The sequence below is a fragment of the Macaca thibetana genome, chromosome 9 (genome assembly GCF_024542745.1).
Source record: "Macaca thibetana thibetana isolate TM-01 chromosome 9, ASM2454274v1, whole genome shotgun sequence".
NCBI classification, from domain to species: domain Eukaryota; kingdom Metazoa; phylum Chordata; class Mammalia; order Primates; family Cercopithecidae; genus Macaca; species Macaca thibetana.
The window spans coordinates 61,220,393-61,246,505 of NC_065586.1; the positions used below are offsets into that span (position 1 = coordinate 61,220,393).

At 44.8% G+C, this 26,113-nt stretch overlaps 3 protein-coding genes across 5 annotated transcripts in view; 2 read left to right on the top strand and 1 right to left on the bottom strand.

Annotated features, from left to right (window-relative positions):
* The window catches only part of ASCC1 (activating signal cointegrator 1 complex subunit 1), an 885,589-nt gene that overhangs the window by 747,828 nt on the left and 111,648 nt on the right, over positions 1–26,113 (top strand). The window contains exon 2 of one of the 2 annotated variants that reach the window (XM_050803664.1): positions 24,718–24,797. The gene's annotated coding sequence lies outside the window, so the exon portion shown is untranslated. Of the gene's footprint in view, positions 1–24,717; positions 24,798–25,016; positions 25,228–26,113 lie in introns of those variants that run through there. The other variant, XM_050803663.1, reaches the window with a different exon arrangement.
* PSAP (prosaposin) overlaps positions 1–26,113 on the top strand; it is a 517,400-nt gene that overhangs the window by 101,542 nt on the left and 389,745 nt on the right. The gene's annotated exons all lie outside the window — the stretch shown is intronic.
* On the bottom strand, positions 4,515–25,025 carry ANAPC16 (anaphase promoting complex subunit 16). Of its 2 annotated transcripts, XM_050803693.1 has the most exons (5): positions 24,866–25,025; positions 22,407–22,690; positions 15,866–16,034; positions 8,188–8,262; positions 4,515–5,332 (listed from the first exon to the last, which is right to left on the bottom strand). In XM_050803693.1, exons 3-5 carry the CDS (start codon positions 16,005–16,007, stop codon positions 5,217–5,219), a joined length of 333 nt encoding a protein of 110 aa, XP_050659650.1. In that variant the 5' UTR covers positions 16,008–16,034; positions 22,407–22,690; positions 24,866–25,025; the 3' UTR covers positions 4,515–5,216. The 2 variants fall into 2 exon arrangements, with proteins under 2 accessions (XP_050659650.1, XP_050659651.1); XM_050803694.1 differs by lacking the exon at positions 22,407–22,690 and having other exon boundaries at positions 24,866–25,006.

Here is a 26,113-nt window from a genome sequence, read left to right on the forward strand (position 1 = left end):
TATTAGGGATGGGGTTTCACTATGTTAGCCAGGCTGGCCTAGAACTCCCAACCTCAGGTGATCTGCCCGCCTTGGCCTCCCAAAATGCTGGAATTACAGGCATGAGCCACCACGCCTGACCTCTAAACAGCTTATATTATAAAAAGAACCAGGCTGATTTGGGAAAACTCCTCCTTGGGAAACTTGACAGACAGGAGAAATAAGAGTACCTGTGAGGTGAGACTAGGTCGTGGATGCTGACATATGACCCTACCACCAGGCCCACGGCCGGGGCCCATGACGGTAGGGAACCACCGGTGCCCTTTGCCTTGGCTCATCGCGTGGATGGGATCATATGAGATATGAATGCTTTGGAACAGCTTCCATTTGTTCCACAGCCTCCACCTATCAAGGTGACGTTATAGCTCTGGGCTGATATCTGGGTGATAGTCTTGGCTCTGCCCATTAACTATCTGAATTACCTCAGGGATTACTCCACTATGGATTTTGCCCTAAAAATAGCTAGTAGTTTCATTTATTTATTTATTTATTTTGAGACGGAATCTCACTCTGTCACCCAGGCTTGAGTACAGTGGCGTGATCTTGGCTCACTGCAATCTCCCTCCCAGGTTCAAACCATTCTCCTGCCTCAGGCTCCCATGAGGCTGGGATTACAGGTACCCACCACCACACCCGGCTAATTTTTTTATTTTTAGTAGACACGGAGTTTTGCCATGTTGGCCAGGCTGGTCTTGAACTCCTGACCTCAGGTGATCCTCCAGCCTCGCCCTCCCAAAGTGCTGGGATTATAGGTGTGAGCCATAGCGCCTGGCTTAGAAATAGCTAGTAGCTTCTAAAACAAAGGTAACACACAAATTCCTATGTCACTCACTTAGCAGAGACCTATGATATACCTACTATGTGCCAAGTAGTATCTTAGGTACTGAGGATGCAGCAGTAAACCAGACAAACAACATCCCTACTTCCTATATGTAAATGAGGGGTGAACTAGATGACCTCTAAGGTCTCTTTCAGTTCTACAATTCTGAGACCCTCTCTTTGACCAGATGCTAATAAATGTATGCACAGAAGGCTAGTGGCAAAGCATCAGGCTCCTTTGATGCAATCTCCATCCCAAACTCAGCTCTGGGAAAACAGGAAAAGATCTGGTATCATTACAGTCTGCCTGTAGCCCAAGCTTTTAACTCTCCCGAGTACCTGTTATTTAAGACTTACCTCTTTTATGAAATGAAAGGCTTGGTTTTGGTTGAACTTTAGGCAATTAAAAGGTGTGGCAAGATATTTTCGGCAAGGTTAGGTGCTTTGGCAAAAGGACAGGGAGAGGCAAAGCAGCCTCCTCTAAGTGTAGTATTTCTTTTCTTTTTTTTTTTTTGAGACAGTTTCACTCTTATTGCCGAGGCTGGAGTGCAATGGCACGATCTCGGCTCACCACAACCTCTGCCTCCTGGGTGCAAGCGATTCTCCTGCCTCAGTCTCCCGAGCAGCTGGGATTAGAGGCATACGCCACCATGCCCAGCTAATTTTGTATTTATAGTAGAGACGGGGTTTCTCCACGTTGGTCAGGCTGGTCTCGAACTCCTCAGGTGATCTGGCTGCCTTGGCCTCCCAAAGTGCTGGGCTTACAGGTGTGAGCCACCATGCCCAGCCTTAAGTGTAACATTTCCTACATTTGCCCAAAAGGGCGTCAGCTTCTTAAGCGGCTTCCTCCTTTTCCTCTGGATGACAGGAATCTCCCAGCTCTGGCCCCTTCCCTTTACAGAGGTGAAAGTCCTAGCCGTAAGGCCCAAAGTTTCTACCACTTCAGTATCTGGCACTCTGACTGGGATCAGCAGATTCCAGGACTCCCGGTCATGGAGGGGAAGGGGAGCCACAGGCTCCAAGTAAATGAGCAGATAAAGAGAGATACTTGGGTCAGGATCTTGATTTAGTTTCCAGACACTGTCATTCCGGTGTGTCAGCTATGGGATGGCAGTAATCAATAACACGTTTGTGTATTAGTAAAAATTCTGGACTTTAAAGCTGATGCTGGATAATTGTGAAGTCAAAAATGGGAAATTTTTTGTATGACTGTGTAAAACTAGCTATTTTACTGTTGATATCTCATCATCATGAGACAAAACAGTTATATAGGATTATATGTCAGACTGACATGAACAATTTTTTTTTTTGAGGCAGAGTCTCGCTCTGTCACCAGGCTGGAGTGCAGCAGCTCGATCTCGGTTCACTGCAACCTCTGCCTCCCGGGTTCAAGTGATTCTCCTGCCTCAGCCTCCCGAGTAGCTGGGATTACAGGCATGCGCCACCACGCCCAGCTAATTTTGTATTTTTAGTAGAGACGGGGTTTTTCCATGTTGGTCAGGCTGGTCTCGAACTGCTGACCTCAGGTGATCCGCCCGTGTTGGCCTCCCAAAGTGCTGGGATTACAGGTGTGAGCCACCGCGTCCGGCCCCATATTGAATTTTAAGAGGGTATGCAGAAGCCAACATACAGCTAATTCCTGTCTGTTTCTGAGGAAGCCGTTCCTTCCTCATGCTCGAGATCTCTTTTTGTCAAGCCCTGGGAGGGAGGAGGGAAGGTAGCGGAAGGCTTATTTTCTCCAGGTAGTTACTTCATTCTACCATTTCATCAAAAGTTTTAGGATTTTTCCTAATACAGTGTGCTGGGTTGGGTTTGGTGGGATGTGGCATAGTGAACCTAAAAGAAGCTGCTTTGGATTCTGGCCGAGTTGAATTGAAGTCCAGATTTGGCTATTGACTTAGCTGTGCAGCCTTGGCAAGTGACACTTGCTCTGAGCTTCAAGTTCCTTTTCTATATTAGGAGGTATTATGTATCTTGCTGTGTTATTCAGAGGATTATAATTCATGCCTGTGACTGACTGGCACAAGAGATAACAGATGACAGATGAGCAACTGGGACCATCTTTGAGCCCAAAGCATGGTAACAGGCATTGTGGACGATGCAACATAATGACTGACAGAAAGCTACAGAGAGGGAGGTACTCTCTTTAAAAAACTGTAAGAGTCTTATTCTTGGTAAGACTAAAATAGCAGCTAAGTGATCAATGGGAAAGGTGTTTCAGAAAGCATTTTTGTTTAATGCTAAGATCACTTCAGTTTCCAAGGTCATATTAAGAAACATCCAATTTAGAGAAAAAACTCTGTAATAAGTTCAAATACCAAAGCGTAAAGATGAGGTAACACAGTGCCTGTGCTGCATGGTTATACAAATGAAGCAAGAGAAAGGTAGTGATTGCTTCTAAATTCTCACTGAAAATCCGATTAAAGGTTTATTGCAGTCTAGGTATTTTTAATTTTTCCCTTGATTATCAAGATGGTTGATGCTAATAAGTACTGTTAAAAAACTAAAATGCTTTCGAATATGGAACTTCTTTTAGTTGAGAATTATTAATATGGAAAAGGTGAGTTGGACTGGTACTTCTCATGCTCTGATTTTTTTTATTTTTATTTTTATTGAGACAGAGTCTCGCTCTGTCACCCAGGCTGGGGTGCAATGGCGCAATCTCGGCTCACTGCAACCTCCACCTCCCGGGTTTAAGCGATTCTCGTTCCTCAGCCTCCTGAGTATCTGGGATTACAAGCATGTGCCACCACGCCGGGCTAATTTTTGTATTTTCAATAAAGACCGAGTTTCACCATGTTGGCCAGACTGGTCTTGAACTCCTGATCTCTAGTGATCCACCCACCTCAGCCTCCCCAGGTGCTGGGATTAAAGTGGGGAGCCACCGTGCCGAGTCTCCAGTTTGCTTTAGAGGCAATAATGAGATGAACTATCAGGCAACTGGGATCTATTCCAAGTTCCGAGATTTTCTTCTGCCTGGGCTATGTGACCATGAGCAGGTGTTTAACTTCACAGGGCTCAGGCTCTTAACCGACTGAATGAGGTCACCACCTCCTGTCAGGTAGAACGTGTTAAACATTTTGAACTCTTTGGATTAAGGCTAATTGCTACTGGGATTATATTTACTTATAATTAAGCAACTCTAAGCAGATCAGGTGCAAGTTATTAACAAGGAACAGACAAATGCTGTCTAAGGCAAAATTTGCATACAAGGTAATATATGATTATCCCAGTTGTTTACTGTGGAACGTGGGGTCCCATGAGGGAAAACAAAGTACATCTCTTAGCCTTCCAGGTTTTTCCCTATCATGGTATAAAAACTTACTTGAGGCCAGGCACAGTGGCTCATGCCTGTAATCCTAGCGCTTTGGAGGCCGAGGTGCGGGGGGGGGGGGGGATCTCTTGAGGCCAGGAGTTCAAGACCAACTGGGCAACAGAGCAACACCTTGTTTCTTAAAAAAAAAAAAAAAAAAACCTACTTAAATTATCAGTAAGATAAATTCATGTATTCCTATAAAGACACATATCCCTGAAGAAAAGCCAGTCTACCATTTGTTTAGGAGAAACGGTTTTTAGATTCTCTTCTTCTAAAAAGTAATTTGACCTCTTTGCCTCATCCCAAATCCCTCAGATTTTGAAAGAATAAAGCCACCAACTTGGAGCTCTTTCAAAGGATTTATTTGCTACAGAATTGCTTGAGTCCACCAATGAGAAGAACTCAGGATTTCTGTGTTTAAAAGGATTTTGCTTACTGCTTTATTTTTACAAGTGTTGCCATATCCAAAAAGCACTTCTTTTTGCCAGCATTTAGCATGTCAAGAAGAGGTTAGAAAAAGTTAGAATCTATAGAATTGATGTCTAAAAATAGGAAAAAAAATGAATATTTAATCCTCATTTGGATAGCTCCTGAGTTGAAATCACATTCATCTGCAAAATAATTTTTTAGGTCAGAATGCTGTATTTTTAACCACAGATGCTGACCTTGACCTTGACTGGTGAATATTTCCAGGCACCGTATGGATGACAGGACAGATGCCAATCAGTTGGCCAAATCTGATATATGCCCTACCTGGCTTGTGAAAATTTTTAAGTATCTCTTAACCCCAAACCTCCTGGTTCTCTGAAACCGACTGTCTTAATCTGATTCCCAATACTTTTAAAAACAAACAAAATATTCCCTGAAAGATCATACATATAAGTATTTGTTGCCGGTGAATAGATACAGAGAAACCAAGTACAAATGTGCATTAACAATTCAGCGATGTAGCTGTGGATCTCTGGATGGCTATGCAAGCTGTGAGAAAGTCCCCCACTGGCTTTGCACTTGCTGCGCACCAGAGGCGACCATCCAGGCAGCATCAACCTGAAGAGGGGGTGAATCCCAGCAGCTGCTCGATGGGCTTAAACCGCCACTCGTCAGCCTCCAGCTCTTCTACCAAACCAGCTAGTTTTTCCATCCGAGCAACTTGCTGATCTGTAAAGAGTCGAGGAGAGAATACTATACAACAATGTATTACCCATGAGACTGCCACCAGCCACCAAGATGATGACTGGTATAAAAATAATTTCTAGGCCGAGTGCGGTGGATCATGCCTGTAATCCCAGCACTTTGGGAGGACGAGGCGGGCGGATCACGAGGTCAAGAGATCGAGACGATCCTGAACAACATGGTGAAACTTCGCCTCTATAAAAATACAAAAAATTTAGCTGGACGTGGTGGCATGCGCCTGTAGTCCCAGCTACTCGGGAGGCTGAGGCAGGAGAATCGCTTGAACCCTGGAGGCAGAGGTTGCAGTGAACCAAGATTGTCCCACTGCATTCCAGTCTGGCGACAGAGAGTGAGACTCCGTCTCAAAAAAAAAAAAGTCAATTTCTAGATGGATTTTTTTTCCCCTCAAGATTCTTTTTTTTTTTTTTGCGGGGGGATGGACTTGCTTTGTTGCCCAGGTTGCAGTGCAATGGCGCCATCTCAGCTCACTGCAGCATCCGCCTCCTGGGTTCAAGTGATTCTCCCGCCTCAGCCTCCTAAGTAGCTGGGACTACAGGCATCCACCAGTGCCCGGCTAAGTTTTGTATTTTTGTAGAGATGGGATTTCACCATGTTTGCCAGGCTAGTCTCGAACTCCTGACCTCAGGTGATCTGCCTGCCTCGGCCTCCCAAAGTGCTGGGATTACAGATGTGAGCCACTGCGCCTGACCCTCAAAATTCTCATAATGGGGTCTTATTCTATGCTGGTCGGAAGCTTAATTTTTTTTTTTCTTTTTTCTTTTTTTTTGAGACAGAGTTTCACTTTTGTTGCCCAGGCTGGAGTACAATGGCATGATCTCAGCTCACTGCAACCTCTGCCTCCCGAGTCCAAGCGATTCTCCTGCCTCAGCCTCCCGAGTAGCTGGGATTACAGGCATACGCCACCATGCCTGGCTAATTTTGTATTTTTAGCAGAAATGGGGTTTCTCCATGTTGGTCAGGCTGGTCTCGAACTCCTGACCTCAGGTGATCCGCCCGCCTTGGCCTCCCAAAGTGTTGGGATTACAGGCGTGAGCCACTGTGCCCGGCCTATTCTTTTTTTTTTTTTGAGACAGAGTCTTGCTCTGTTGCCTAGGCTGGAGTGCAGTGGCGCGATCTCGGCTCACTGCAAGCTCCGCCTCCCGGGTTCACACCATTCTCCTGCCTCAGCCTCCCGAGTAGCTAGGACTACAGGCACCCGCCACCATGCCCAGCTAATTTTTTTGTATTTTTAGTAGAGACGGCGTTTCACCGTGTTAGCCAGAATGGTCTTGATCTCCTGACCTTGTGATCCGCCTGCCTCGGCCTCCCAAAGTGCTGGGATTACAGGCGTGAGCCACAGCGCCTGGCCTTTTTTTTTTTTAAGTCGGAGTTTCTTCTAATGTTAAAAGTCATTTTAGGCTGGGCATGGTGGCTCATGCCTATAATCCCAGCACTTTGGGATGCCAAGGCAGGTGGATCACAAGGTCAAGAGATCGAGACCATCCTGGCTAACATGGTGGGTGAAACCCCGTCTCTACTAAAAATACAAAAATTAGCTGGGCGTGGTGGTGGGTGCCTGTAGTCCCAGCTATTTGGGAGGCTGAGGAAGGAGAATCACTTGAACCCAGGAGGCGAAGGTTGTAGTGAGCCATGATCATGCCATTATATTCCAGCCCAGGAGACAGTGAGAGACTCCATCTCAAAAAATAAAAAAGTCATTTTAAAATAAAATGATCACATTTTCAGGATGTGCCCTATTCTTTTTTTTTCCAGAGACAGGGTCTCACTCTGTCATGAAGGCTGGAGTATGCCTCCTGGGTTCAAGCAATCCTCCCATGCCAGCCTCCCAAGTAGCTGGGACCACAGGCATGTGCCACCACTCTCCACTAATTATATATATATATATTTAGAGATGGGTTCTCACCATGTTGCCCAGGTCAGTCTTGAACTCCTGGGCTCAAGCAGTCGTCTTGCTTCAGCCTCCCAAAATGCTGGGATAAGAGGTGTGAGCTACCGCACCCGGCCCGGATGTGCTCTGTTCTTAAAAAAAGTATGCATCCTCTATGCCATAGTGATTTGTGGACTAAAATCCTAGTGTTAGAGGCAATTACAGCTTTTCCCCCTACATAATGTTTCAATGGAGAAATGGTCTGGTGGGGGAACACAGTTTGTTGATGCAGAAATGAAGGCCTAGTGAGGCTTAATGTTAACAGAAAAGGTGTTACCAGGATGTTAGAGTATAGATAGACCAGGAGGTATTGTACAAATACTTGGAGATAATGATGGTAACCAGTGGAGGACAACAGTAAAAGGAGGTTTCGGACAGGAGAGGAAAAAGCAACACAAGAGAAGCAGGAAGCACTGACTCCCTGGACAACCAACTTTTTTTTCAGACAGGGTCTCACTCTGTTGCCTAGGCTAGAGTGCAGTGGTGCGATTCCAGCTCATTGCAGCCTCAACCTCCCGGGCTCAAGTGATCCTCCCACCTCAGCCTCCCAAGTAGCTGGGACTGCAGGTGTGCACCACCATGCTTGACTAATTTTTTTTTTGTAGAGATGTGGTTTCACCATGTTGGCCAGGCTGGTCTCGAACTCCTGACCTCAAGTGATCCACCTGCCTCAGCCTCCCAAACTGCTGGGATTACAGATGTGAGACACTGCACCCGGCCCCAAACTTAAGGCTCAATGTGGACATTATGACCAGATTAAGACCTAGAAGGTTCTTAAATTTAGGAAGTCCACTAAAATAGCCTTGCTGAGTTTGGGGGTTTTTGTCACAGCCTCATCCAACCCCCAGCAAATTTATTCTCACAGTCAAGTACACAACACTCATGTGCTTACCATGTTTCACCTGTTTAAGTGTGGATGCCACTTGATAGCTAAAAACAGATTCGCAGAGGAATCTCTCAGAGCCATCTACAAACAAAAGGAGAAAAGGTTTTAATCTGCTGTAAGGGTTTTATGGCTTCTGATAAACCAAGTAAACTTGTTTATTCTTTTCCCTACTTCTACATTCAGGGTCTAGTTCTCAGTGTTTACAAAGATGGTATCTGTTTCATTTAGAACTAAGACTGTTATAAAAGCTATTTATTCTATACCTAGAATATTAAAATAGTCCCTCTACTTAAGAGTTTAAAAATAGTGTTTAAAAAAACAAAAACAAGAAACCTCAGTCTGATGTCCTGGTCAACACTTCCCTCTTCCCAACCTGAGAGTTCCTTAATGTTCTCCTGTATGTCAAGCAAACACTGGCAGCCGACACATTTGGCCATGTGGCTGGCTCCTGTGGTATCAAAATATAAAGGTTCACCAAAACTCCAAATCATTTTCAGTCTAAAAAACAAAGCTGAGGAAAAAACAATTGTTGATTTTTAATATATCAAATTACATCACTCTGATAAACACAGAGCACTGCCGGGAAATGTCATTCTGTGAACGCAAACTGTAACCTTGATTTTCCAACTGAACCAAAACACTGCAATTTGGATGATGATAAGAGTATGGTGCAAGTTCAGAACCTAGCATTGTACTGGTGCCAAGAACTGCCCAATAAGAAGTGGCCAACTCAGTTGCCACAGCACTTGGAAGATGATCATGAAACACAAGCTAGTTCATGTTATTCCTTGTCAGGCAAGAGCTGATACAGCAAAACATATTCTCAAAAATTTACGGCTCATGTAGAAACATTTGATTTTTAAAAGGGTAGCAGAAACCATTTGGGGGATGTACCTTATTGCGAAAATCCTAAAACAAATGGGGAGAGAGGACACAGCTGTCCTTTTTCAGGCAGTACTTCATGTCAGCACTAATAGGCCTCAAACATTCACCCATCAATCACGGGTTGTTGTGTTGGCAAGGTATTAAGTGGCAAGGAGACAGGACTAACACATTCTGGCCTCATGCTGAGTTTCACACAAGGGAGATCTTATTTCAGAAGTCACAATAACCAATTACAAAAAAAAAAAAAACAAAAAAAACTATAGCTACTGTATCCAAAGAGCTTGAATATATAACCAAGAGGGCATCCTTCCAATATTGTCTTCAAAGTGATCAAAAAAAAAAAAGAGAAAAAGAAAAAAATGAAAGTATAATTATTGGGATGTATACTCTTTATATTCTTCAGAGAGAGTGTTACATTCTGTAAATTCAAACTTTTTTTTTTTTTGAGACCGAGTCTCACTCTATTGCCCAGGCTGGAGTGCAGTGGCACAATCTTGGCTAACTGCAACTTTCACCTCCTGGGTTCAAGCAATTCTCCCTGCCTCAGCTTCCAGAGTAGCTGGGACTACAGGCGCCCGCCACCATGCCTGGCTAATTTTTATATTTTTTAGTAGAGACAGGGTTTCACCATGTTGGCCAGGCTGGTCTCGAACTCCTGACCTCAGGTGATCCGCCTGCCTTGGCCTCCCAATGTGCTGGGATTACAGGCATGAGCCACCACGCCCGGCCTTCAAACCTCTTTTAAACATACTGTGTGATATGGGATATGATCCCATCTTCTCCACCCAGTCCCATTTCTCTGGCTGAATATAAGTCACTTCTGAGCTGCTGATCGCCAAACTGGGCAAATAAATATTTTCATTTTAAATTAACAAAATAATAGCTGGGTGTGGAGGCAGAGATTGCAGTGAACTGAGATGGTGCCACTGCACTTCAGCCTAGGTGACAGAGTGAGAATCCATCTAAAAAAAAAAAATAGTAACTATTACACTGACAATTCAGTTTAAAGATCTAGGCCGGGCGCGGTGGCTCAAGCCTGTAATCCCAGCACTTTGGGAGGCCGAGACGGGCGGATCACGAGGTCAGGAGATCGAGACCATCCTGGCTAACACGGTGAAACCCCGTCTCTACTAAAAAATACAAAAAACTAGCTGGGCGAGGTGGCGGGCGCCTGTAGTCCCAGCTACTTGGGAGGCTGAGGCAGGAGAATGGCGTGAACCCGGGAGGCGGAGCTTGCAGTGAGCTGAGATCCGGCCACTGCACTCCAGCCTGGGCGACAGAGCGAGACTCCGTCTCAAAAAAAAAAAAAAAAAAAAAAAAAAAGATCTAGACAAGGTAATACATAACTTTTTTTTTTTTTAGATAAAAGCAATGAACAGCAAATAACTATAAATTCCATGACAAGAAGAGGGACTGTTGAGAACATTTGACACCAATGATGTAATTTATTATAGGTCTTCTGTGTAAATGGTATGTCAGTAGTCATCATCCTATTCATACTCTTGCTTAAAAAGTCCAATTATAACTCATACTTTATTTTAGAAAGAGGAAAGCATAGCTAGAGTTTACCTCCCAGGTGGTTTGATCCTGAACTTTAGGATTACACACATGGCAGTGGGAATTATGGACTATAAGGATCAGGCCAACATGTATATGGAAGCTCCTGAAGTGCCCCCTCTCACTTACATTTAATCACAGGCACCATTAGGATAAAATGGTTAAGTTGTGATATTTGCATATTTTCCTTGGTAATGAACTTCAAAGCAAAAGGATATAAGCTAAACTTTCAAAAAGGCACCTCTGCATGTCACTCTACCACACCATATGCCTGTGGAACACACTTTTGCTGATTTGCCGCTCCCTATTAACCACAAAGTCCAACTACTTCTTAGCCACCCTATTAGATGTGATATCAGTACCAGTCTAAAGCCTGGAGAGCAGAGTCAGCTGGGGGCAATCTCTTCCATTTAGAAACTGTAATGAAACCCTTTGTAACACAGCAAGTAGCAATACATCAGCTTTCCTCATAAGGGACAAGCAAAGGTTATAAACAGGGAAAAGTTCAGTAAATTACCCAAATCTAACACCATCGCCAACTCCAATAAATTAGGATGGTAACAAATACATTAAAAAGAATATTACCTCACAGTAGGAAATTAGACAATGCCAGATAATTTATACTTTAGTGGCTACAATGTCTCTAAAATACAGCCACTGATGGGCTGAAAGGCAGTCTTTAATGTGCTCAGTAGTAACTGGGTGAGGACAATTTTGGTCAAGGGCAGGAGAATGCTGAAAACTGCTGCTTATGTGAGGTGTCTGTTCTCAGACAGCAGAGGCACAAAAAAGTTAATTCACAAGGTTAACTACAGATGATTTGGGTTTACTATCCTAGACTCATGAGGATATAACATCAAGTTGAACCTGCTGAGATTAAAAACAGCATCCATCCTTGATTCCTAACTGGTTTTGTTCCTTACTCTTGACAGGCAACCCTGTGCTCTATTTTCATATTCTTTTTTTTTTTTTTTTTTTTAATGGAGTCTCGCTCTGTCGCCCAGGCTGGGGGGCAGTGGCATGATCTCAGCTCACTGCAACCTCCGCCTCCTGGGTTCAAGCAATTCTCTCAGCCTCCCGAGTAGCTGGCACTATACGCGCATGCCATGATGCTTGTTTTTATTTTGGTATTTTTAGTAGAGGCCAGGTTTCACCATATTGGTTAGGCTGGTCTCGAACTCCTGACCTCAGGTGATCCGCCCGCCTCGGCCTCCCAAAGTGCTGGGATTACAGGTGTGAGGCACCATGCCCGGCCTCTATTTTCATATTCTATTAAACTATTACTGGTCAGGTACATGTGTGTTAGATTTATTGTATAATAGAATAGTATCACCTATAAACATGGTAGAAAATGCTTCCAAATCAAACATCCTTACATTAAGAGTACTCTTTTCAATTTAATATTCTTGATTTGACCAAGAATATTAAATGGGTTTAGGGGTTGCTATATCTACATTATTTTTCACAGTCTTTAAGTGTAAGCAGCTTTAAGATTATCAGTAAAACTTGAAATCTAAGAAACACAATTAAAACTGTGCACTGTGTATACTTACTATAAATGTATCCTACAACAGATACCCAACACATTTCTCCATGAAGCATATTGAGATGGAATAAAAATGGATAGATCTATAACTCATTAGAACATCAACATTCAGACTAATCTTAGAAGCCTTTCTTCTTCAGTATCTCCACATAATTTGGTGTATACTGACAAAATGCTGATAGCTTTGAGACTGTGGAGGTACCTCCTGTATTAAATTCCTCTTATAGCTAAAATTTAAATGACTTTAATCTTAGAGCTCCATTATTGAATACTGATTCTTCTGCTGCTATAAAACTCATTAAGCAATTTAAATGTCTCCCATTTTTGATTTGTTTTGTGGGAAACTTCCTCAATACTAGATCTCTGCTGCATGTAAATGAAGTCATAATACAGTTTTAGCACCAAATATGGTAACAGGGCCCCAATTGTTCACTACTTCCAACCAGACTCAGTAATACTAACTTGAGTGTTTAGTTAACACAATTAAAGAAAATAAAAAGGCAAAGAGAGAAGTATATATATCACTAATTACATATGCTACCTGGTCATCTACCTCACCACTAGTCATAATCCAAACCAATGCTAGGGAGCTCTACGGTCCCAGAGCCCCCCCGTGGTTTCCTGTCACAAATGATTTTGGGCTTAACCCATAACTCTTTTTATTATTTCTGATTATTCATCATCCCCAAAGCCAACTACAGTTTGTATCTTTTTTTTTTTTTGAGACAAGGTCTCCATCACCCAGGCTGGAGTGCAGTGATGCAATCACAGCTCACTGCAGCCGCCACCTCCCAGGCTCAGGTGAACCTCCCACCTCACCTTCCTAAGTAGCTGGGACTACAGCCACATGCCATCACACCCAGCTAATTTTTGTATTTTTTCTAGAGACAGGATTTCATCATGTTGCCCAGGCTGGTCTCAAACTCCTGGGTTCAAGCAATCTGCCTGCCTCAGCCTCCCAAAGTGCTGGGATTACAGGTGTGAGCCACTATGCCTGGCCGATAGTTTGTATCTTTCTCTCAGATATTCCTAGATTAGTTTAAAAATATATTTGTGTAAATTTGAAATATTAAGGCCAGACACAGTGGCTCATGCCTGTAATCATAGCACTTTGGGAGGCTGGGGTGGGCAGATCACTTGAGGTCAGGAGTTGAAGCCCAGCCGGGGCAACATGGCGAAACTCTGTCTCTACTAAAAATACAAAAAAATTAGCCAGGTGTGGTGGTGGGCACCTGTAATCCCAGCTACTTGGGAGGCTGGGGCAGGAGAATCACTTGAACCTGGGAGGCAGAAGGTGCAGTGAGCCAAGATTGAGCCACTGCACACCAGCCTGGGCAACAGAGCGAGACTCCATCTCAACAACAACAACAAAACAACAACAAAAAAATTGCAATACTTAAAGGAAAAAAGATCAATATATAATTAAGCACTAAAATGCTAGAATCAAGTAAATTTTGAATCTTTAATAGGTTATTCCCCAAAGCTTTTTTTTTTTTTTTTTTTGAGATAGAGTCTTGCTCTGTTGCCAGGCTGGAGTGCAGTGGCATGTTATCGGCTCACTGCAATCTCTGCCTCCCAGGTTCAAGTGATTCTCCTGCCTCAGCCTCTCGAGTAGCTGGACTACAGGCGCGCGCCACCACATCCAGCTAATTTTTTTTGTATTTTTAGTAGTGATGGGGTTTCACCATGTTAGCCAGGATGGTCTCGACCTCCTGACCTTGTGATCTGCCTGCCTTGGCCTCCCCAAAATGTTGGGATTATAGGCTTGAGCCACCGCGCCCGGCCTCCCAGTGCTTTAAAAAAATTTATTATTATTATTTTTTGAGACACAGTCCCATTCTGTCACCCAGGCTGGAGTGCAGTGGCATGACCATGGCTCATTGCAACCTTGAACTCCTGGGCTCAAACAATCCTCACGCCTTGGCTTCCCAAAATACTGAAATTTTAGGTTTGAGCCACCACTTCTGGTCCCAGTGTTTTTCAAAATATGGAAGACTGCCTTCATGAGAAGAGCTTGGATGCTGGTAAAAAATGAACTCCTGAGCTACACCCTAGACTAATTCAGAAGCTCTAAGGTGGGCCCAGAAATATGCATTTTATTTATTTATTTATATATTTTTTTGAGACGGAGTCTCGCTCTGTCACCCAGGCTGGACTGCAGTGGCACAACATTAGCTCACCGCAACCTCTGCCTTCTGGGTTCAAATGATTCTCCTGCCTCAGCCTCTGGATTAGCTGGGATTACAGGCACCTGCCACCATGCCTGGCTAATTTTTGTATTTTTAATAGAGAAAAGGTTTCACCATGTTGGGCAGGCTGGTCTTGAACTCTTGACCTCAGGTGATCCACCCGCCTCGGCCTCCCAAAGTGCTGGGATTACGGGCGTGAGCTACAGTGCCTGGCCAGAAATGTGCATTTTAAGTAAACTCTTCAGGTGATTTTTATGCCTCCTGGTAAGAATTATTAGTCTAGCTCTTCAAATGACACGGTTACAGCCTGTACCCTGATCTTGGCTAGTCAGTTAGCCAATGATGCTGAACAAGATGGTGAATGATTTGATGCAAATCTGGCTCTGGTGCTAGAAGAACCACACAGCATCATGCTGCAGTGGGTCAGGAGTCATGTTCACATAAAAGGGCACTGTATTAGCTTTTATTCCCTCTTAGAACCTTTCTGACAGGGTGAATCTATCTGTAGATTAATCATACTATAAAAAGACACATCAAACCTACTACCATGGGAGGTAGACAGGTGCCAGGATAAAGCAAACTGCAGTAGGAGGTCAAGAGAATTCCTGGATTCAGTGCTGACTCTGGTTTTTTTTTTTTTTTTTTTTTTTTTTTTTGAGACAGAGTCTCGCTCTGTCACCCAGGCTGGAGTGCAGTGGCTCGGTCTTGACTCACTGCATGCTCTGCCTTCCGGGTTCACGCCATTTTCCTGCCTCAGCCTCCCGAGTAGCTGGGACTACAGGCGCCCGCCACCACACCCAGCTAATTTTTTTTTTTCGCATTTTTTAGTAGAGACGGGGTTTCACCATGTTAGCCAGGATGGTCTTGATCTCCTGACCTCGTGATCCGCCCGCCTCGGCCTCCCAAAGTGCTGGGATTACAGGCGTGAGCCACTGTGCCCGGCCAACTCTGTTTTTTTGAGACAGAATCTCATTTTGTTGCCCAGGTTGGAGTGCAGTGGCATGATCTCGGCACATGGCAACTTCTACTGTTCAAGTGATTCTCCTGTCTCAGCCTTTCCAGTAGCTGGGATTACAGGCGCCTACCACCATGCTCGGCTAATTTTTGTATTTTTAGTAGAGATGGGGTTTCACCATGTTGGCCAGGCTGGTCTCGAACTCCTGGCCTCAAGTGATCCGCCTGCCTTGGCCTCCCAAAGTGCTGGAATAACATGGATAAGCCACGGTGCCCAGCCCTACCTCTGCCTTTAACCTGGTCAAATCACTTAACTTTTCTGGATCTAAATAACTTTAGATGACTTCCTTGATTTCCAAAGTCCTTTTCAGCTCCAACATTCTGATTCTGGAGCAAGACTGTTTTTAAATATATTATTTTGAGATGGTGACAAGAGATGAAATGTAGAGCTGAAATCAGGGCAAACTCATCTTTAATCCACTTAATAGCTTCTTCACAATTAATATTCATTGCAGGTCTGAATCCAATTATTCAGAAAGCAGCATGAGATCACCTTCTAACATCTCTCCAGCTCCTTTGGGGTAGGTGAAAAGGGCTTTCCGTGGTGGGGCAAGGTCTGAGACACTGAAACCAGATCCAGTGACAGAACTTCCACTGACCCCACCAGCTGAAGAGGATGATGATGAAGCAGCCATTTCCTCTCTAGCAGAGTTCTTACTTCACTACAGAGAAAGAAAAACAGCAATTGGCAAGTTTATGGAAGTGAGAGTGACAACATTTCATTCGAGCTGCCGTAAGGGTCAGCATGCAGTTTTTTTTTTTTTTTTTTTTTTTTTTGAGACGGAGTCTCGCTCTGTCGCCCAGGCTGGAGTGCAGTGGCCGCATCTCAGCTCACTGCAAGCTCCGCCTCCCGGGTCTATGCCATTCTCCTGCCTCAGCCTCCCGAGTAGCTGGGACTACAGGCGCCCGCCACCTCACCCGGCTAGTTTTTTGTATTTTTTAGTAGAGACGGGGTTTCACCGTATTAGCCAGGCTGGTCTCGATCTCCTGACCTTGTGATCCGCCCGTCTCGGCCTCCCAAAGTGCTGGGATTACAGGCTTGAGCCACCGCGCCCGGCCCAGCATGCAGTTTTATAAAGAGTTAGCTCCCCGTTTTTCTATCCTCTCTACTTTCATGATATTTTATTGATGTCTCAGGCCAAAATATCAGTCAGGTTTTGAATTGAAAATAAGCTTAAGAATAGTATATCTACTTAAAACATGAATTCCTACCATTAGCAAACTGTTTATGTTAACTGAGATTGACTGTGGGTGATTCATGAGTTATGAAGGGGTGATATGGCAGTGCCAAGGCAGAAATTTGACTGAGGAAATAAGTTATATGAGGATAAAAGCATCACACTTCACAGGACAGTTTGTCTTGGATACATCCTGATCAAGCCACATAAATAAATTATAATATTTTCCAAATAAAATTCCAGAGTAACACTGTGTTCTGTTCCCAGGGAAGGGGAACTAGTTAGGAAATACCTATTGGCCTTCTCATTAAAAATTAACTTTTGGCCAGGCACGGTGGCTCACGCTTGTAGTCCCAGCACTTTGGGAGGTGGAGGCAGATAGATCACCTGAGGTCAGGAGTTCAAGACCAACCTGGCCAACATGACGAAACCCTGTCTCTACTAAAAATACAAAAAAAATTAGCCAGGCGTGGTGGTGGGCGCCTCTCATCCCAGCTACTCGGGAGGCTGATGCAAGAGAATCGCTTGAACCCGGGAGGCAGAGGTTGCAGTGAGCCTGGGTGACAGAACAGGACTCTCTCTCAAAAAAAATTAACCTTTTCATTCAAATGTAATACCCAAACTTATCACTTGGTGGCGTCCCAAAACCGGAACAAAAAGTTCAGGAAACAATCTTGGAAATCATTGCCTATTATGAACAGAGCACCTGTGAGTGTTTAACCTTATTGCATATCAAAAAATGCAAATGTTATAGAGAAAACTGTCCTGAATACATGACACCTTACTAAAGTTCAAAACAAACACTCTCTTTGCCACAGAAGCTTACACGACTTTAACAAAAATTCTAAAAAGTGTATATGGTATTTTATTTCTTTTTTTTTTTTTGAGACACAGTCTTGCTCTTGTCACCCATACTAAAGTGGCACGATAGCAGCTCACTGCAACCTCCACCTCCTAGGTTCAAGCGATTCTCCTGTCTCAGCCTCCCAAGTAGCTGGAATTACAGGCATGAGCCACCATGCCCAGCTAATTTTTGTAGTTTTAGCAGACACGGGGCTTCACCACATTGGCCATGCTGGTCTCGAACTCCTAACCTCAGGTGATCTACCTGCCTTGGCCTCCCAAAGTGCTGGGATTACGGACATAAGCCACTGCATCTGGCCTCTTTCCATTTTTTTTTTTTTACAACAGAGATGAGGTCTTGCTATGTTGCCCAGTCTGGTGTGTATATATGTATGTACATATGTATTTATTTACGGAGTCTCACCTGTCGGCAGGCTGGAGTGCAATGGCGCGATCTCTGCTCACTGCAACCTCTGCCTCCCAGGTTCAAGCGATTCTCCTGCCTCAGCCTCCTGAGTAGCTGAGACTACAGGCGCCGCCACCAAGCCCAGCTAATTTTTGTATTTTTAGTTGAGACGGGGTTTCACCATGTTGGCTAGGATGGTCTCCATCTCTTGACCTCGTAATCTGCCCGCCTCGGCTTCCCAAAGTGCTGGGATTACAGGCATGAACCATCGTGCCCAGTCAGTCTGGTCTTTAACTCCTGGTCTCAAGTGATCCTCCCACCTTGGCTTCCCAAAGTCTCACTGCGCTCAGCTCTCTAAAAAGTGTACACAGTATTTTTTTTTTTTTTTTTTTTTTTTGAGACGGAGTCTCGCTCTGTCTCCCAGGCTGGAGTGCGGTGGCGCGATCTCAGCTCACTGCAAGCTCCGCCTCCCGGGTTTACGCCATTCTCCTGCCTCAGCCTCCAGAGTAGCTGGGACTACAGGCGCCGCCACCTCGCCCGGCTAATTTGTTATATTTTTAGTAGAGACGGGGTTTCACCGTGTTAGCCAGGATGGTCTCAATCTCCTGACCTCGTGATCCACCTGTCTCGGCCTCCCAAAGTGCTGGGATTACAGGCTTGAGCCACCGCGCCCGGCCGGTATACAGTATTTTTTAAAGAAAAAATGGCCAGGTGCGGTTGCTCACACCTGTAATCCCAGCACTTTGGGAGGCCGAGGTGGGTAGATCACGAGGTCTGGAGTTCGAGACCAGCCTGGCCAACACAGTGAAACCCCATTTCTACTAAAAATACAAAAATCAGCTGGTCGTGGTGGTGCGCGCCTGTAATCCCAGCTACTCAGGAGGCTGAGGCAGGAGAATTGCTTGAACCCGGGAGGCGGTGGTTGCAGAGAGCCAAGGCTGCACCATTGCACTCCAGCCTGGGTAATAGAGTGAGACTCCATCTCAAAACAAACAAACAAAAAAATTAGCCGGCTGTGGTGGTGGGTGCCTGTAGCCTCAGCTACTCAGCAGACTGAGGCAGGAGAATCACTTGAACCTGGGAGGTGGAGGTTGCAGTAAGCTGAGATCACTCCATTGCACTCCAGCCTGTGTGACAGAGCAGACTCTGTCTCAAAAAAAAAAAAAAGGTTTAGTGCCACGCTGTCTAATAGAACTTTCTGCCATGATGGAAATGTTCCAGTGTTCTATTTCTGCACTGCACAATATGGTAGCCACTAGCTTCATGTTGTACCTATAAACTGGTATGACTGAAAAACTGTATTTTAAATTTCATTTAATATTAATTAAAATTTAAGTAGTCACATGTGGCTATTGGCTGCTGTAATGGATAAAGTTCTAGTATTTAGATTAAAAATAACTTTATATTGATTTGTACACTTGAAAATGGCTAGTGGTTAATTTTATGTTATGTGAATTTTAACCCAATTAGAAGAAAGGACTTCAAAAAGGATTGTAGGCTGGTGGCTAATGCCTATAATGCCAGTACTTTGGGAGGCCGAGGCGGGCAGATCACCTGAGGTCAGGAGTTCAAGAACAGCCTGGTCAACATGGCAAAACTCCATCTCTACTAAAATACAAAAATGAGCTGGGCATGGTGGCAGGTGCCTGTCATTCCAGCTACTTGGGAGGCTGAGGTAGGAGAATAGCTTGAACTCAGGAGATGGAGGTTGCAGTGAGCCGAGATGGTGCCATTGCATTCCAGCTTGGGCCACTAGAGCAAAACTCCATCTCGGGGAGGTGGGGTGGGGAGGAGGAAAATGGATTGTAAATGAATTTTTCTCTATAATGGTCAGACAGAATTTTAGCTGAGCTGTTTTTTTTTTTTGGCCAGTCAGGTGAAGCAGTGGGAGTGGAAAAGGAACAAAGAAATCTGTAACTGGTGGTGATCAGTTAGTGGAAACACCACTGTACCTAGACCAGACTGAATTTTTTTTTTTTTTTTTGCTAGTTGCAAAATGAACATATTTATTATAAAAGAGTTGAAACCTATTGTTTTGAGGCAAGCTCTCACTCTGTCACCCAGGCTGAAGTGCAGTGGCGTGATCATGGCTATTGCAGCCTCAATCTCCTGCGCTCAAGCAATCCACCAACCTCTCAACCTCCCAAGTCGCTGGGACCACAGGTGCATTCCACTATGCTCAGCTATTTTTTTTTTACTTTTAGTAGAGACAACTTCTCACCATGTTGCCCCCAGGCTGGTATAGCTCTCCTGGGCTCAAGCAATTTTCCCACCTTGGCCTCCCAAAGTGTTGAGATTACAGGTGTGAGCCACCATGCCTAGCTGAAACTTATGTTTTTTTCTTTTCTTTTCTTTTCTTTTGAGACAGAGTTGCCCTCTTGTTGCCCAGGCTGGAGTGCAGTGCCGCAATCTTGGCTCACCGCAACTTCTGCCTCCCGGGTTCAAGCAATTCTCCTGCCTCAGCTTCCCAAGTAGCTGGGATTATGAGCATGTGCCACCATGCCCAGCTAATTTTGTATTTTTAGTAGAGATGGGGTTTCTCCATGTTGGTCAGGCTGGTCTTGAACTCCCGACCTCAGGTGATCCACCTGCCTTGGCCTCCCAAAGTGCTGGGATTACAGGCGTGAGCCACCGCACCTGGCCATGTTTTTTGAAAATAGAAAAAAGTGGCCGGGCGCGGTGGCTCACGCCTGTAATCCCAGCACTTTGGGAGGCTGAGACGGGCGGATCACGAGGTCAGGAGATCGAGACCATCCTGGCTAACACGGTGAAACCCCATCTCTACTAAAATACAAAAAAAATTAGCCGGGCGAGGTGGCGGGTGCCTGTACTCCCAGCTACTCGGGAGGCTGAGGCAGGAGAATGGCGTGAACCCGGGAGGCGGGGCTTGCAGTGAGCTGAGATCCAGCCACTGCACTCCAGCCTGGGCAACAGAGCCAGACTCCGTCTCAAAAAAAAAAAAAATAGAAAAAAGTGAGGAAATGAAATACAAATATAAAATTTATATACATAAAATCCAGTTTCCTAGTAAGGAAAATGATATAGTATGTCTTGAAACACTGGCTGTTCTGTTTGCTTAATTTTGTGATGAAGATTTAAGGTTGTTAGAGAAGCAGAGCTTGCTTTCTGACTTCATTACATGTCTATAAGTAACACTGATTAATAGTGAAGTGGGAACCCGGAACAACGGTAGAACAGCTATTATAACAAGACTGTCAGCAAAAATGCAAATTGATTAATGACATTTTATTTTATTTTATTTTTTTGGAGACAGAGTCTCACTATGTTTCTCAGGCTGGAATGCAGTGGCACGATCTTGGTTAACTCCAGCCTTGACCTCCTGGGTACAAGTTATCCTCTCACCTCAGTCTCGCGAGTAGCTGGGACTACAGGCACGTGCCACCAAACTCCACTAATTTTGTTTATTTTTTGTGGAGATAAAGTCTCACTATGTTGCTCAGGCTGGTCTCCAATTCCTGAGCTCAAGTGATTCTCCCACCTCAGCCTCTCAAAGTGCTGGGATTACAGGCCTGAGCCACTCTGCTCAGCCGACATTTTCAATCTTGTTATTAGATCACTCTTCCTTTTTTCTCTGAGCTAACTTTTCAAATTGTACTCATATCCACAGAGGCAACAACTTTTGGAGTTAGATTAATATCCAATCTTCTGGAATACACTGGGTCAAAATATAGCCTGACAAGTTTTTGAATTGTTTTTGAATTTAAGCAGTAAGGGATCAGGTCCAAATCTCTAAGTGAATACCTGGTGGGATTCAAATAAAGTATACAGACAACTTAGCCACCTTTTGGAGAGTAGCTCAGTCTTTATTTCCCATCAGTTCAGAGTAGAACCCACGGTGAACTGTTTATATATCTCACCTAAGATTTAAAACTCTATAATAAATGCTCTATTCAGTTGCAAATGCTTTATACTTTATATTTTGAAGTCAGGTGCTCAGCAGAGCACCCAAGCAACTGCCAGAGTGAGGACAGCTTCTAAAGGTAGCCACAGTGTGACTTCTAAGCTGAATATAATCAAAGGAATTCCCTTTCATCCTGTTTTCTTTCAAACTCTCAGAACTTCTATCGTTCCATACACAAAACAGCCAGAGTTAAAAACTGGAGCACAGAATTAGCACAAAGCTAACTTTAAATAAGCAGTTTTCTGCTGAGGTGGAAGGATAAACCTAAATAATTTCTAGCTCTAAAGATTTCAGTTAAATTTTGAACGCTACCAGCAAGTGGTAAATGAGAGTAAAGCAAAACTAATAAACTCTAGGTTGTAACTGCTCTCAGGGCAGGCATTAACTGATCACCAGAACCAAACATAACACCTGGTCTATGGTAAGGAAGTAGCTGTTCATTTCAGTAAATGTTTGCTGAGTGAATTAAATATTTCACAGAAACCAGATTCCTTAAAAGTCATCTAACCCAACTTCCTCATTTTATACATGAAAAAATAAAACTGAGGTATATAGACAATTTTAGCTTATCTGCTGTGACATTCTGAAGCAATGGCTTGTTGGCATGTCATTTGTCATGTGCAAGGTAAAGCAGCATAGTGGGTAAGATTATGAAGCCTCTCTGAGTTCTGGTTTTGCTACTTACTTGCTGCAAGACTGTGGACAAATCATTTCACCCATTTATGCCTAGTGTTCCATTATTGAAACGCTAAGCATGTGGGAGTTATTTATATTGTACTGCTCAAGGTCATTGCCAAGGTCTGATGGCAAAAATGTAAAAAATTGCAACTTCTGTTTTTTTTTTTTTTTTTTTGAGATGGAGTTTCGCTCTTGTTGCCCAGGCTGGAGTGCAACGGCACGATCTTGGCTCACCGCAACCTCCGCGTCCGCCTCCCACTTCGGGATCTTTTTGTTCCTTGGTTGTCTTATCTGCAAAACGGGAAACAGGTTGAGTACCCTTCATCCCAAATGCTTGGGACTGGAGGTATTTTGGATTTCGGATTTTTTCCCAGGTTTTGGGATATTTGCATTATACGTAACGATTAAGCCTCCCAAATCCGAAAATCTAAAATTCAAAATGCTCCAAAAAGCACTTCCTTTGACCATCCCGTCAGTGCTCAAGTTTTAAATTTTGGAGGATTTTGGATTTCTAGATTAAGGATACTCAACCTGTAATAACATCACCTACCTCACACAGGTGTGACAAAGATTAATTAATACACGTAAAACACTTGGAACGGTTACAGGCTTAGTAAACACTTCATAAATCTTGGCTGTTCAAAATCATTAACGGAGAGTTACTCCTGAGTGTTTTTTCCTATGCAGATCCCAGTTTTTCATACTTACTATGAAAAAACTTCATGGAAAAAGTCTTAATTCTCTCCATCTAACAGAGTTAGCAAGCTCCCAGAGGGGAAAGAATCTGCTCAGGAGGAGGGCCAATACCTTCTATTAAGCACTTTACACTTTCATTTTTATTTATTTATTTTTTTTGAGACGGAGTCTCGCTCTATTAAGTGCTTCTATTAAGCAGTCCAGGCTGGAGTGCAGTGGTGCGATCTCGGCTCACTGCAAGCTCTGCTTCCCGGGTTCACGCCATTCTCCCGTCTCAGCCTCCCGAGTTGCTGGGACTACAGGCGCCCGCCACCACTCCCGGCTAATTTTTTGTATTTTTTTTAGTAGAAACGGGGTTTCACCATGTTAGCCAGGAAAATCTTGATCTCCCGACCTCGTGATCCGGCCCGCCTCGGCCTCCCAAAGTGCTGGGATTACAGGTGTGAGCCACTGCGCCCGGCCTACACTTTCATTTTAAGGTTCATGATCTTAAGAAACATCCTGCCACCTTGGAAGTCTTTCTACCCTCAATGCCGAGCACAGAACCTGGGTCACAGTGTTTCCACAGTGCTTCCTGAGCATTTCGGATGAATGAATGAAGAACAAATGACAGAACGCAGGGCTCAGCAAAGGTTATGCAGGAGATAGACAAGCGTGGTGTCATCAGTATTGGTTCATTACGGATTTTTTTTCTCATTGTGCAGATCTATTCGCACAACTCTATTTTCAACTAGTCTGAGAGGCCCACCGGAGGTGCTCAGTAATGTTCTGTTGAACAAATACTGATGAAGTATCCTGGGATTTGGCCCTGTCAGGGAAGTTGGGGCTGACAGTGGAGATCCTCACAGGAGAGTAACGATGCTTTGTGGACAGATTGCTGTGTCCGAGCTAAGATGCTTAAACATTTACTTCATGTACGGCAGGGATGACCTCGCATTCATAGTTTTTTTTTTTGAGACGGAGTCTCCCTCTGTCGCCCAGGCCAGAATGCAGTGGCACAATCTCGGCTCACTGCAAGCTCCGCCTCCCGGGTTCACGCCATTCACCTGCCTCAGCCTCCCCAGTAGCTGGGACTACAGGCGCCTGCCACCACGCCCAGCTAATTTTGTTTTGTATTTAACACGGTGAAACCCCGTGTTAGCCAGTATGGCCTCGATCTCCTGACCTCGTGATCCGCCAGCCTCGGCCTCCCAAAGTGCTGGGATTACAGGCGTGGGCCACCGCGCCCGGCCTTCATAGTTTTATGAATATAAATTCCTTTCCTTTCTAACAGACATATGCCTATTTTCTTAAAAAGAGTAATTCCTTAAAAGTTCCTACCCTAGTACAAAGGCAAATCATTACAAGCAATCATTAAATTCCATCATCAAAAAATCGTTCCACTTCAAAACAGCTGGATTACAACCCAAACCAAACAGACGCCGCAGCTGTAACCGGGGGTGGGGTGGGCGTGGAGAGAGAGTGGTCAGAGAGGGGAACGGTCAGAACACCAGCGGCTCCCAAGCTAACTCCTAGCCACATTTCCCACCCAGCTGGGTCCACAGGAAACGACGCCATCGGCGCTGTCCCACTGCGCAGGCGCCACCCCTTGGCCCGCATGCGCACTCAGTCAAACCCGGCCTGGGAAAATTTCCTGTCGCACGTCTGCTACAGCAGTCTCCTGTTTCTCCTCCTACCTTCTCCATTTTTCTAGTCCCTGCAGGTAGGATCCTAAGGGTTAACTCCCTTTTCACCAAGCTCCCGAGGGCCCTTCAGCCCTCGGCCTCTTACCTCAGCGGCTTTAGCACTTTCCCCTACAGCCCCGCCCCCAGGACCAGCCGGAGCGGTCACGCTCACCACGACGAGGACGGCGGCGTGCTCGCGCCTCCACGGAGGGGCCCGCGGCGAAGGCGGCGTGCGCGCGCCCGTGCCGTGGTGGGCGTGGCCGGGGCGGAGACGCGAGGAGGGGAGCCGAGAACGCGCTCGTGGAGAGGAATTCCGGTTCCTTTGCCTCCTCGCCCTACCTTGGTTTACCTGCAGCCGCCTAGTCCTCTTCTGCTCCTTCTCTTTGATGATTCGGGGTCTCGGCTTCCCTCACGATATTGCAGAAAGACACGGCTTTCCTCTTCCTCTCCAAACCACCTCGAAGCAGGGTTAAGTTGGTTATTCCCGCCTTTCCTTCCGAGCAGTCTCGTAGCGCAGGGCCATGTAGGACAGGTAGATGCTGCGTTTGCTGTCTCCGCGACGACTACCTGTTTTTCCGGAGCTCTTGTTCTGAGGGCCCGACTTTCACCTTAGTCTGCTTTTGTGGGGAACTTTTTTTTTTTTTTTTTAGCTTTCGCCTTGAAAGTGTTTTTTCATTGAGAACTTTAGAGGCCTCAGGGAATAGACCACTGGGTTGTGATGTCATCGACTATTGCTAATGATGTGCTCTTTTCCTCTATCCATGTCGGTTTACCTTCTATGTTGTTATTTCTCACAAAACCTCTTCTTGATCCTGTAAGCACACAAATAATCAATTATTATTTTATTTTATTTATTTTTTTGAGACAAAGTCTCGCTCTGTCACCCAGGCTGGAGTGCAGTGGCGCGATCTCAGCTCACTGCAACCTCCGCCTCTCAGGCTTAAGCGATTCTCGTGCCACATCAGCCTTCCGAGTAGCTGGGATTACAGGCGCCCGCCACCAAGCCCGGCTACTTTTTGTATTTTCAGTAGAGACGGGTTTCACCATCTTGGCCAGGCTGGTGTTGAACTCCTGACCTCAGATGATCCACCCACCTCGGCCTCCCAAAGTGCTGGGATTACAGACGTGAGCCACCGCGTCCACGTTGGCTTGAGCGTTAGTGTATTTAGTAAGGATCAACTTGTTTTCTTTGGAACTCTTCAGTATTTTGGGCTTCAAGACTAAGCTGTACGTGGTAGGAATACTGGCTGAATTTAACTTCAGCTAGCCTATAAGGAACCTTTGTTTCCTAAATTATGGATCCATTAAGTGGTGTGACCAGAAGCTTGGCTTCTCAGTGAGTAATGTGCATTTT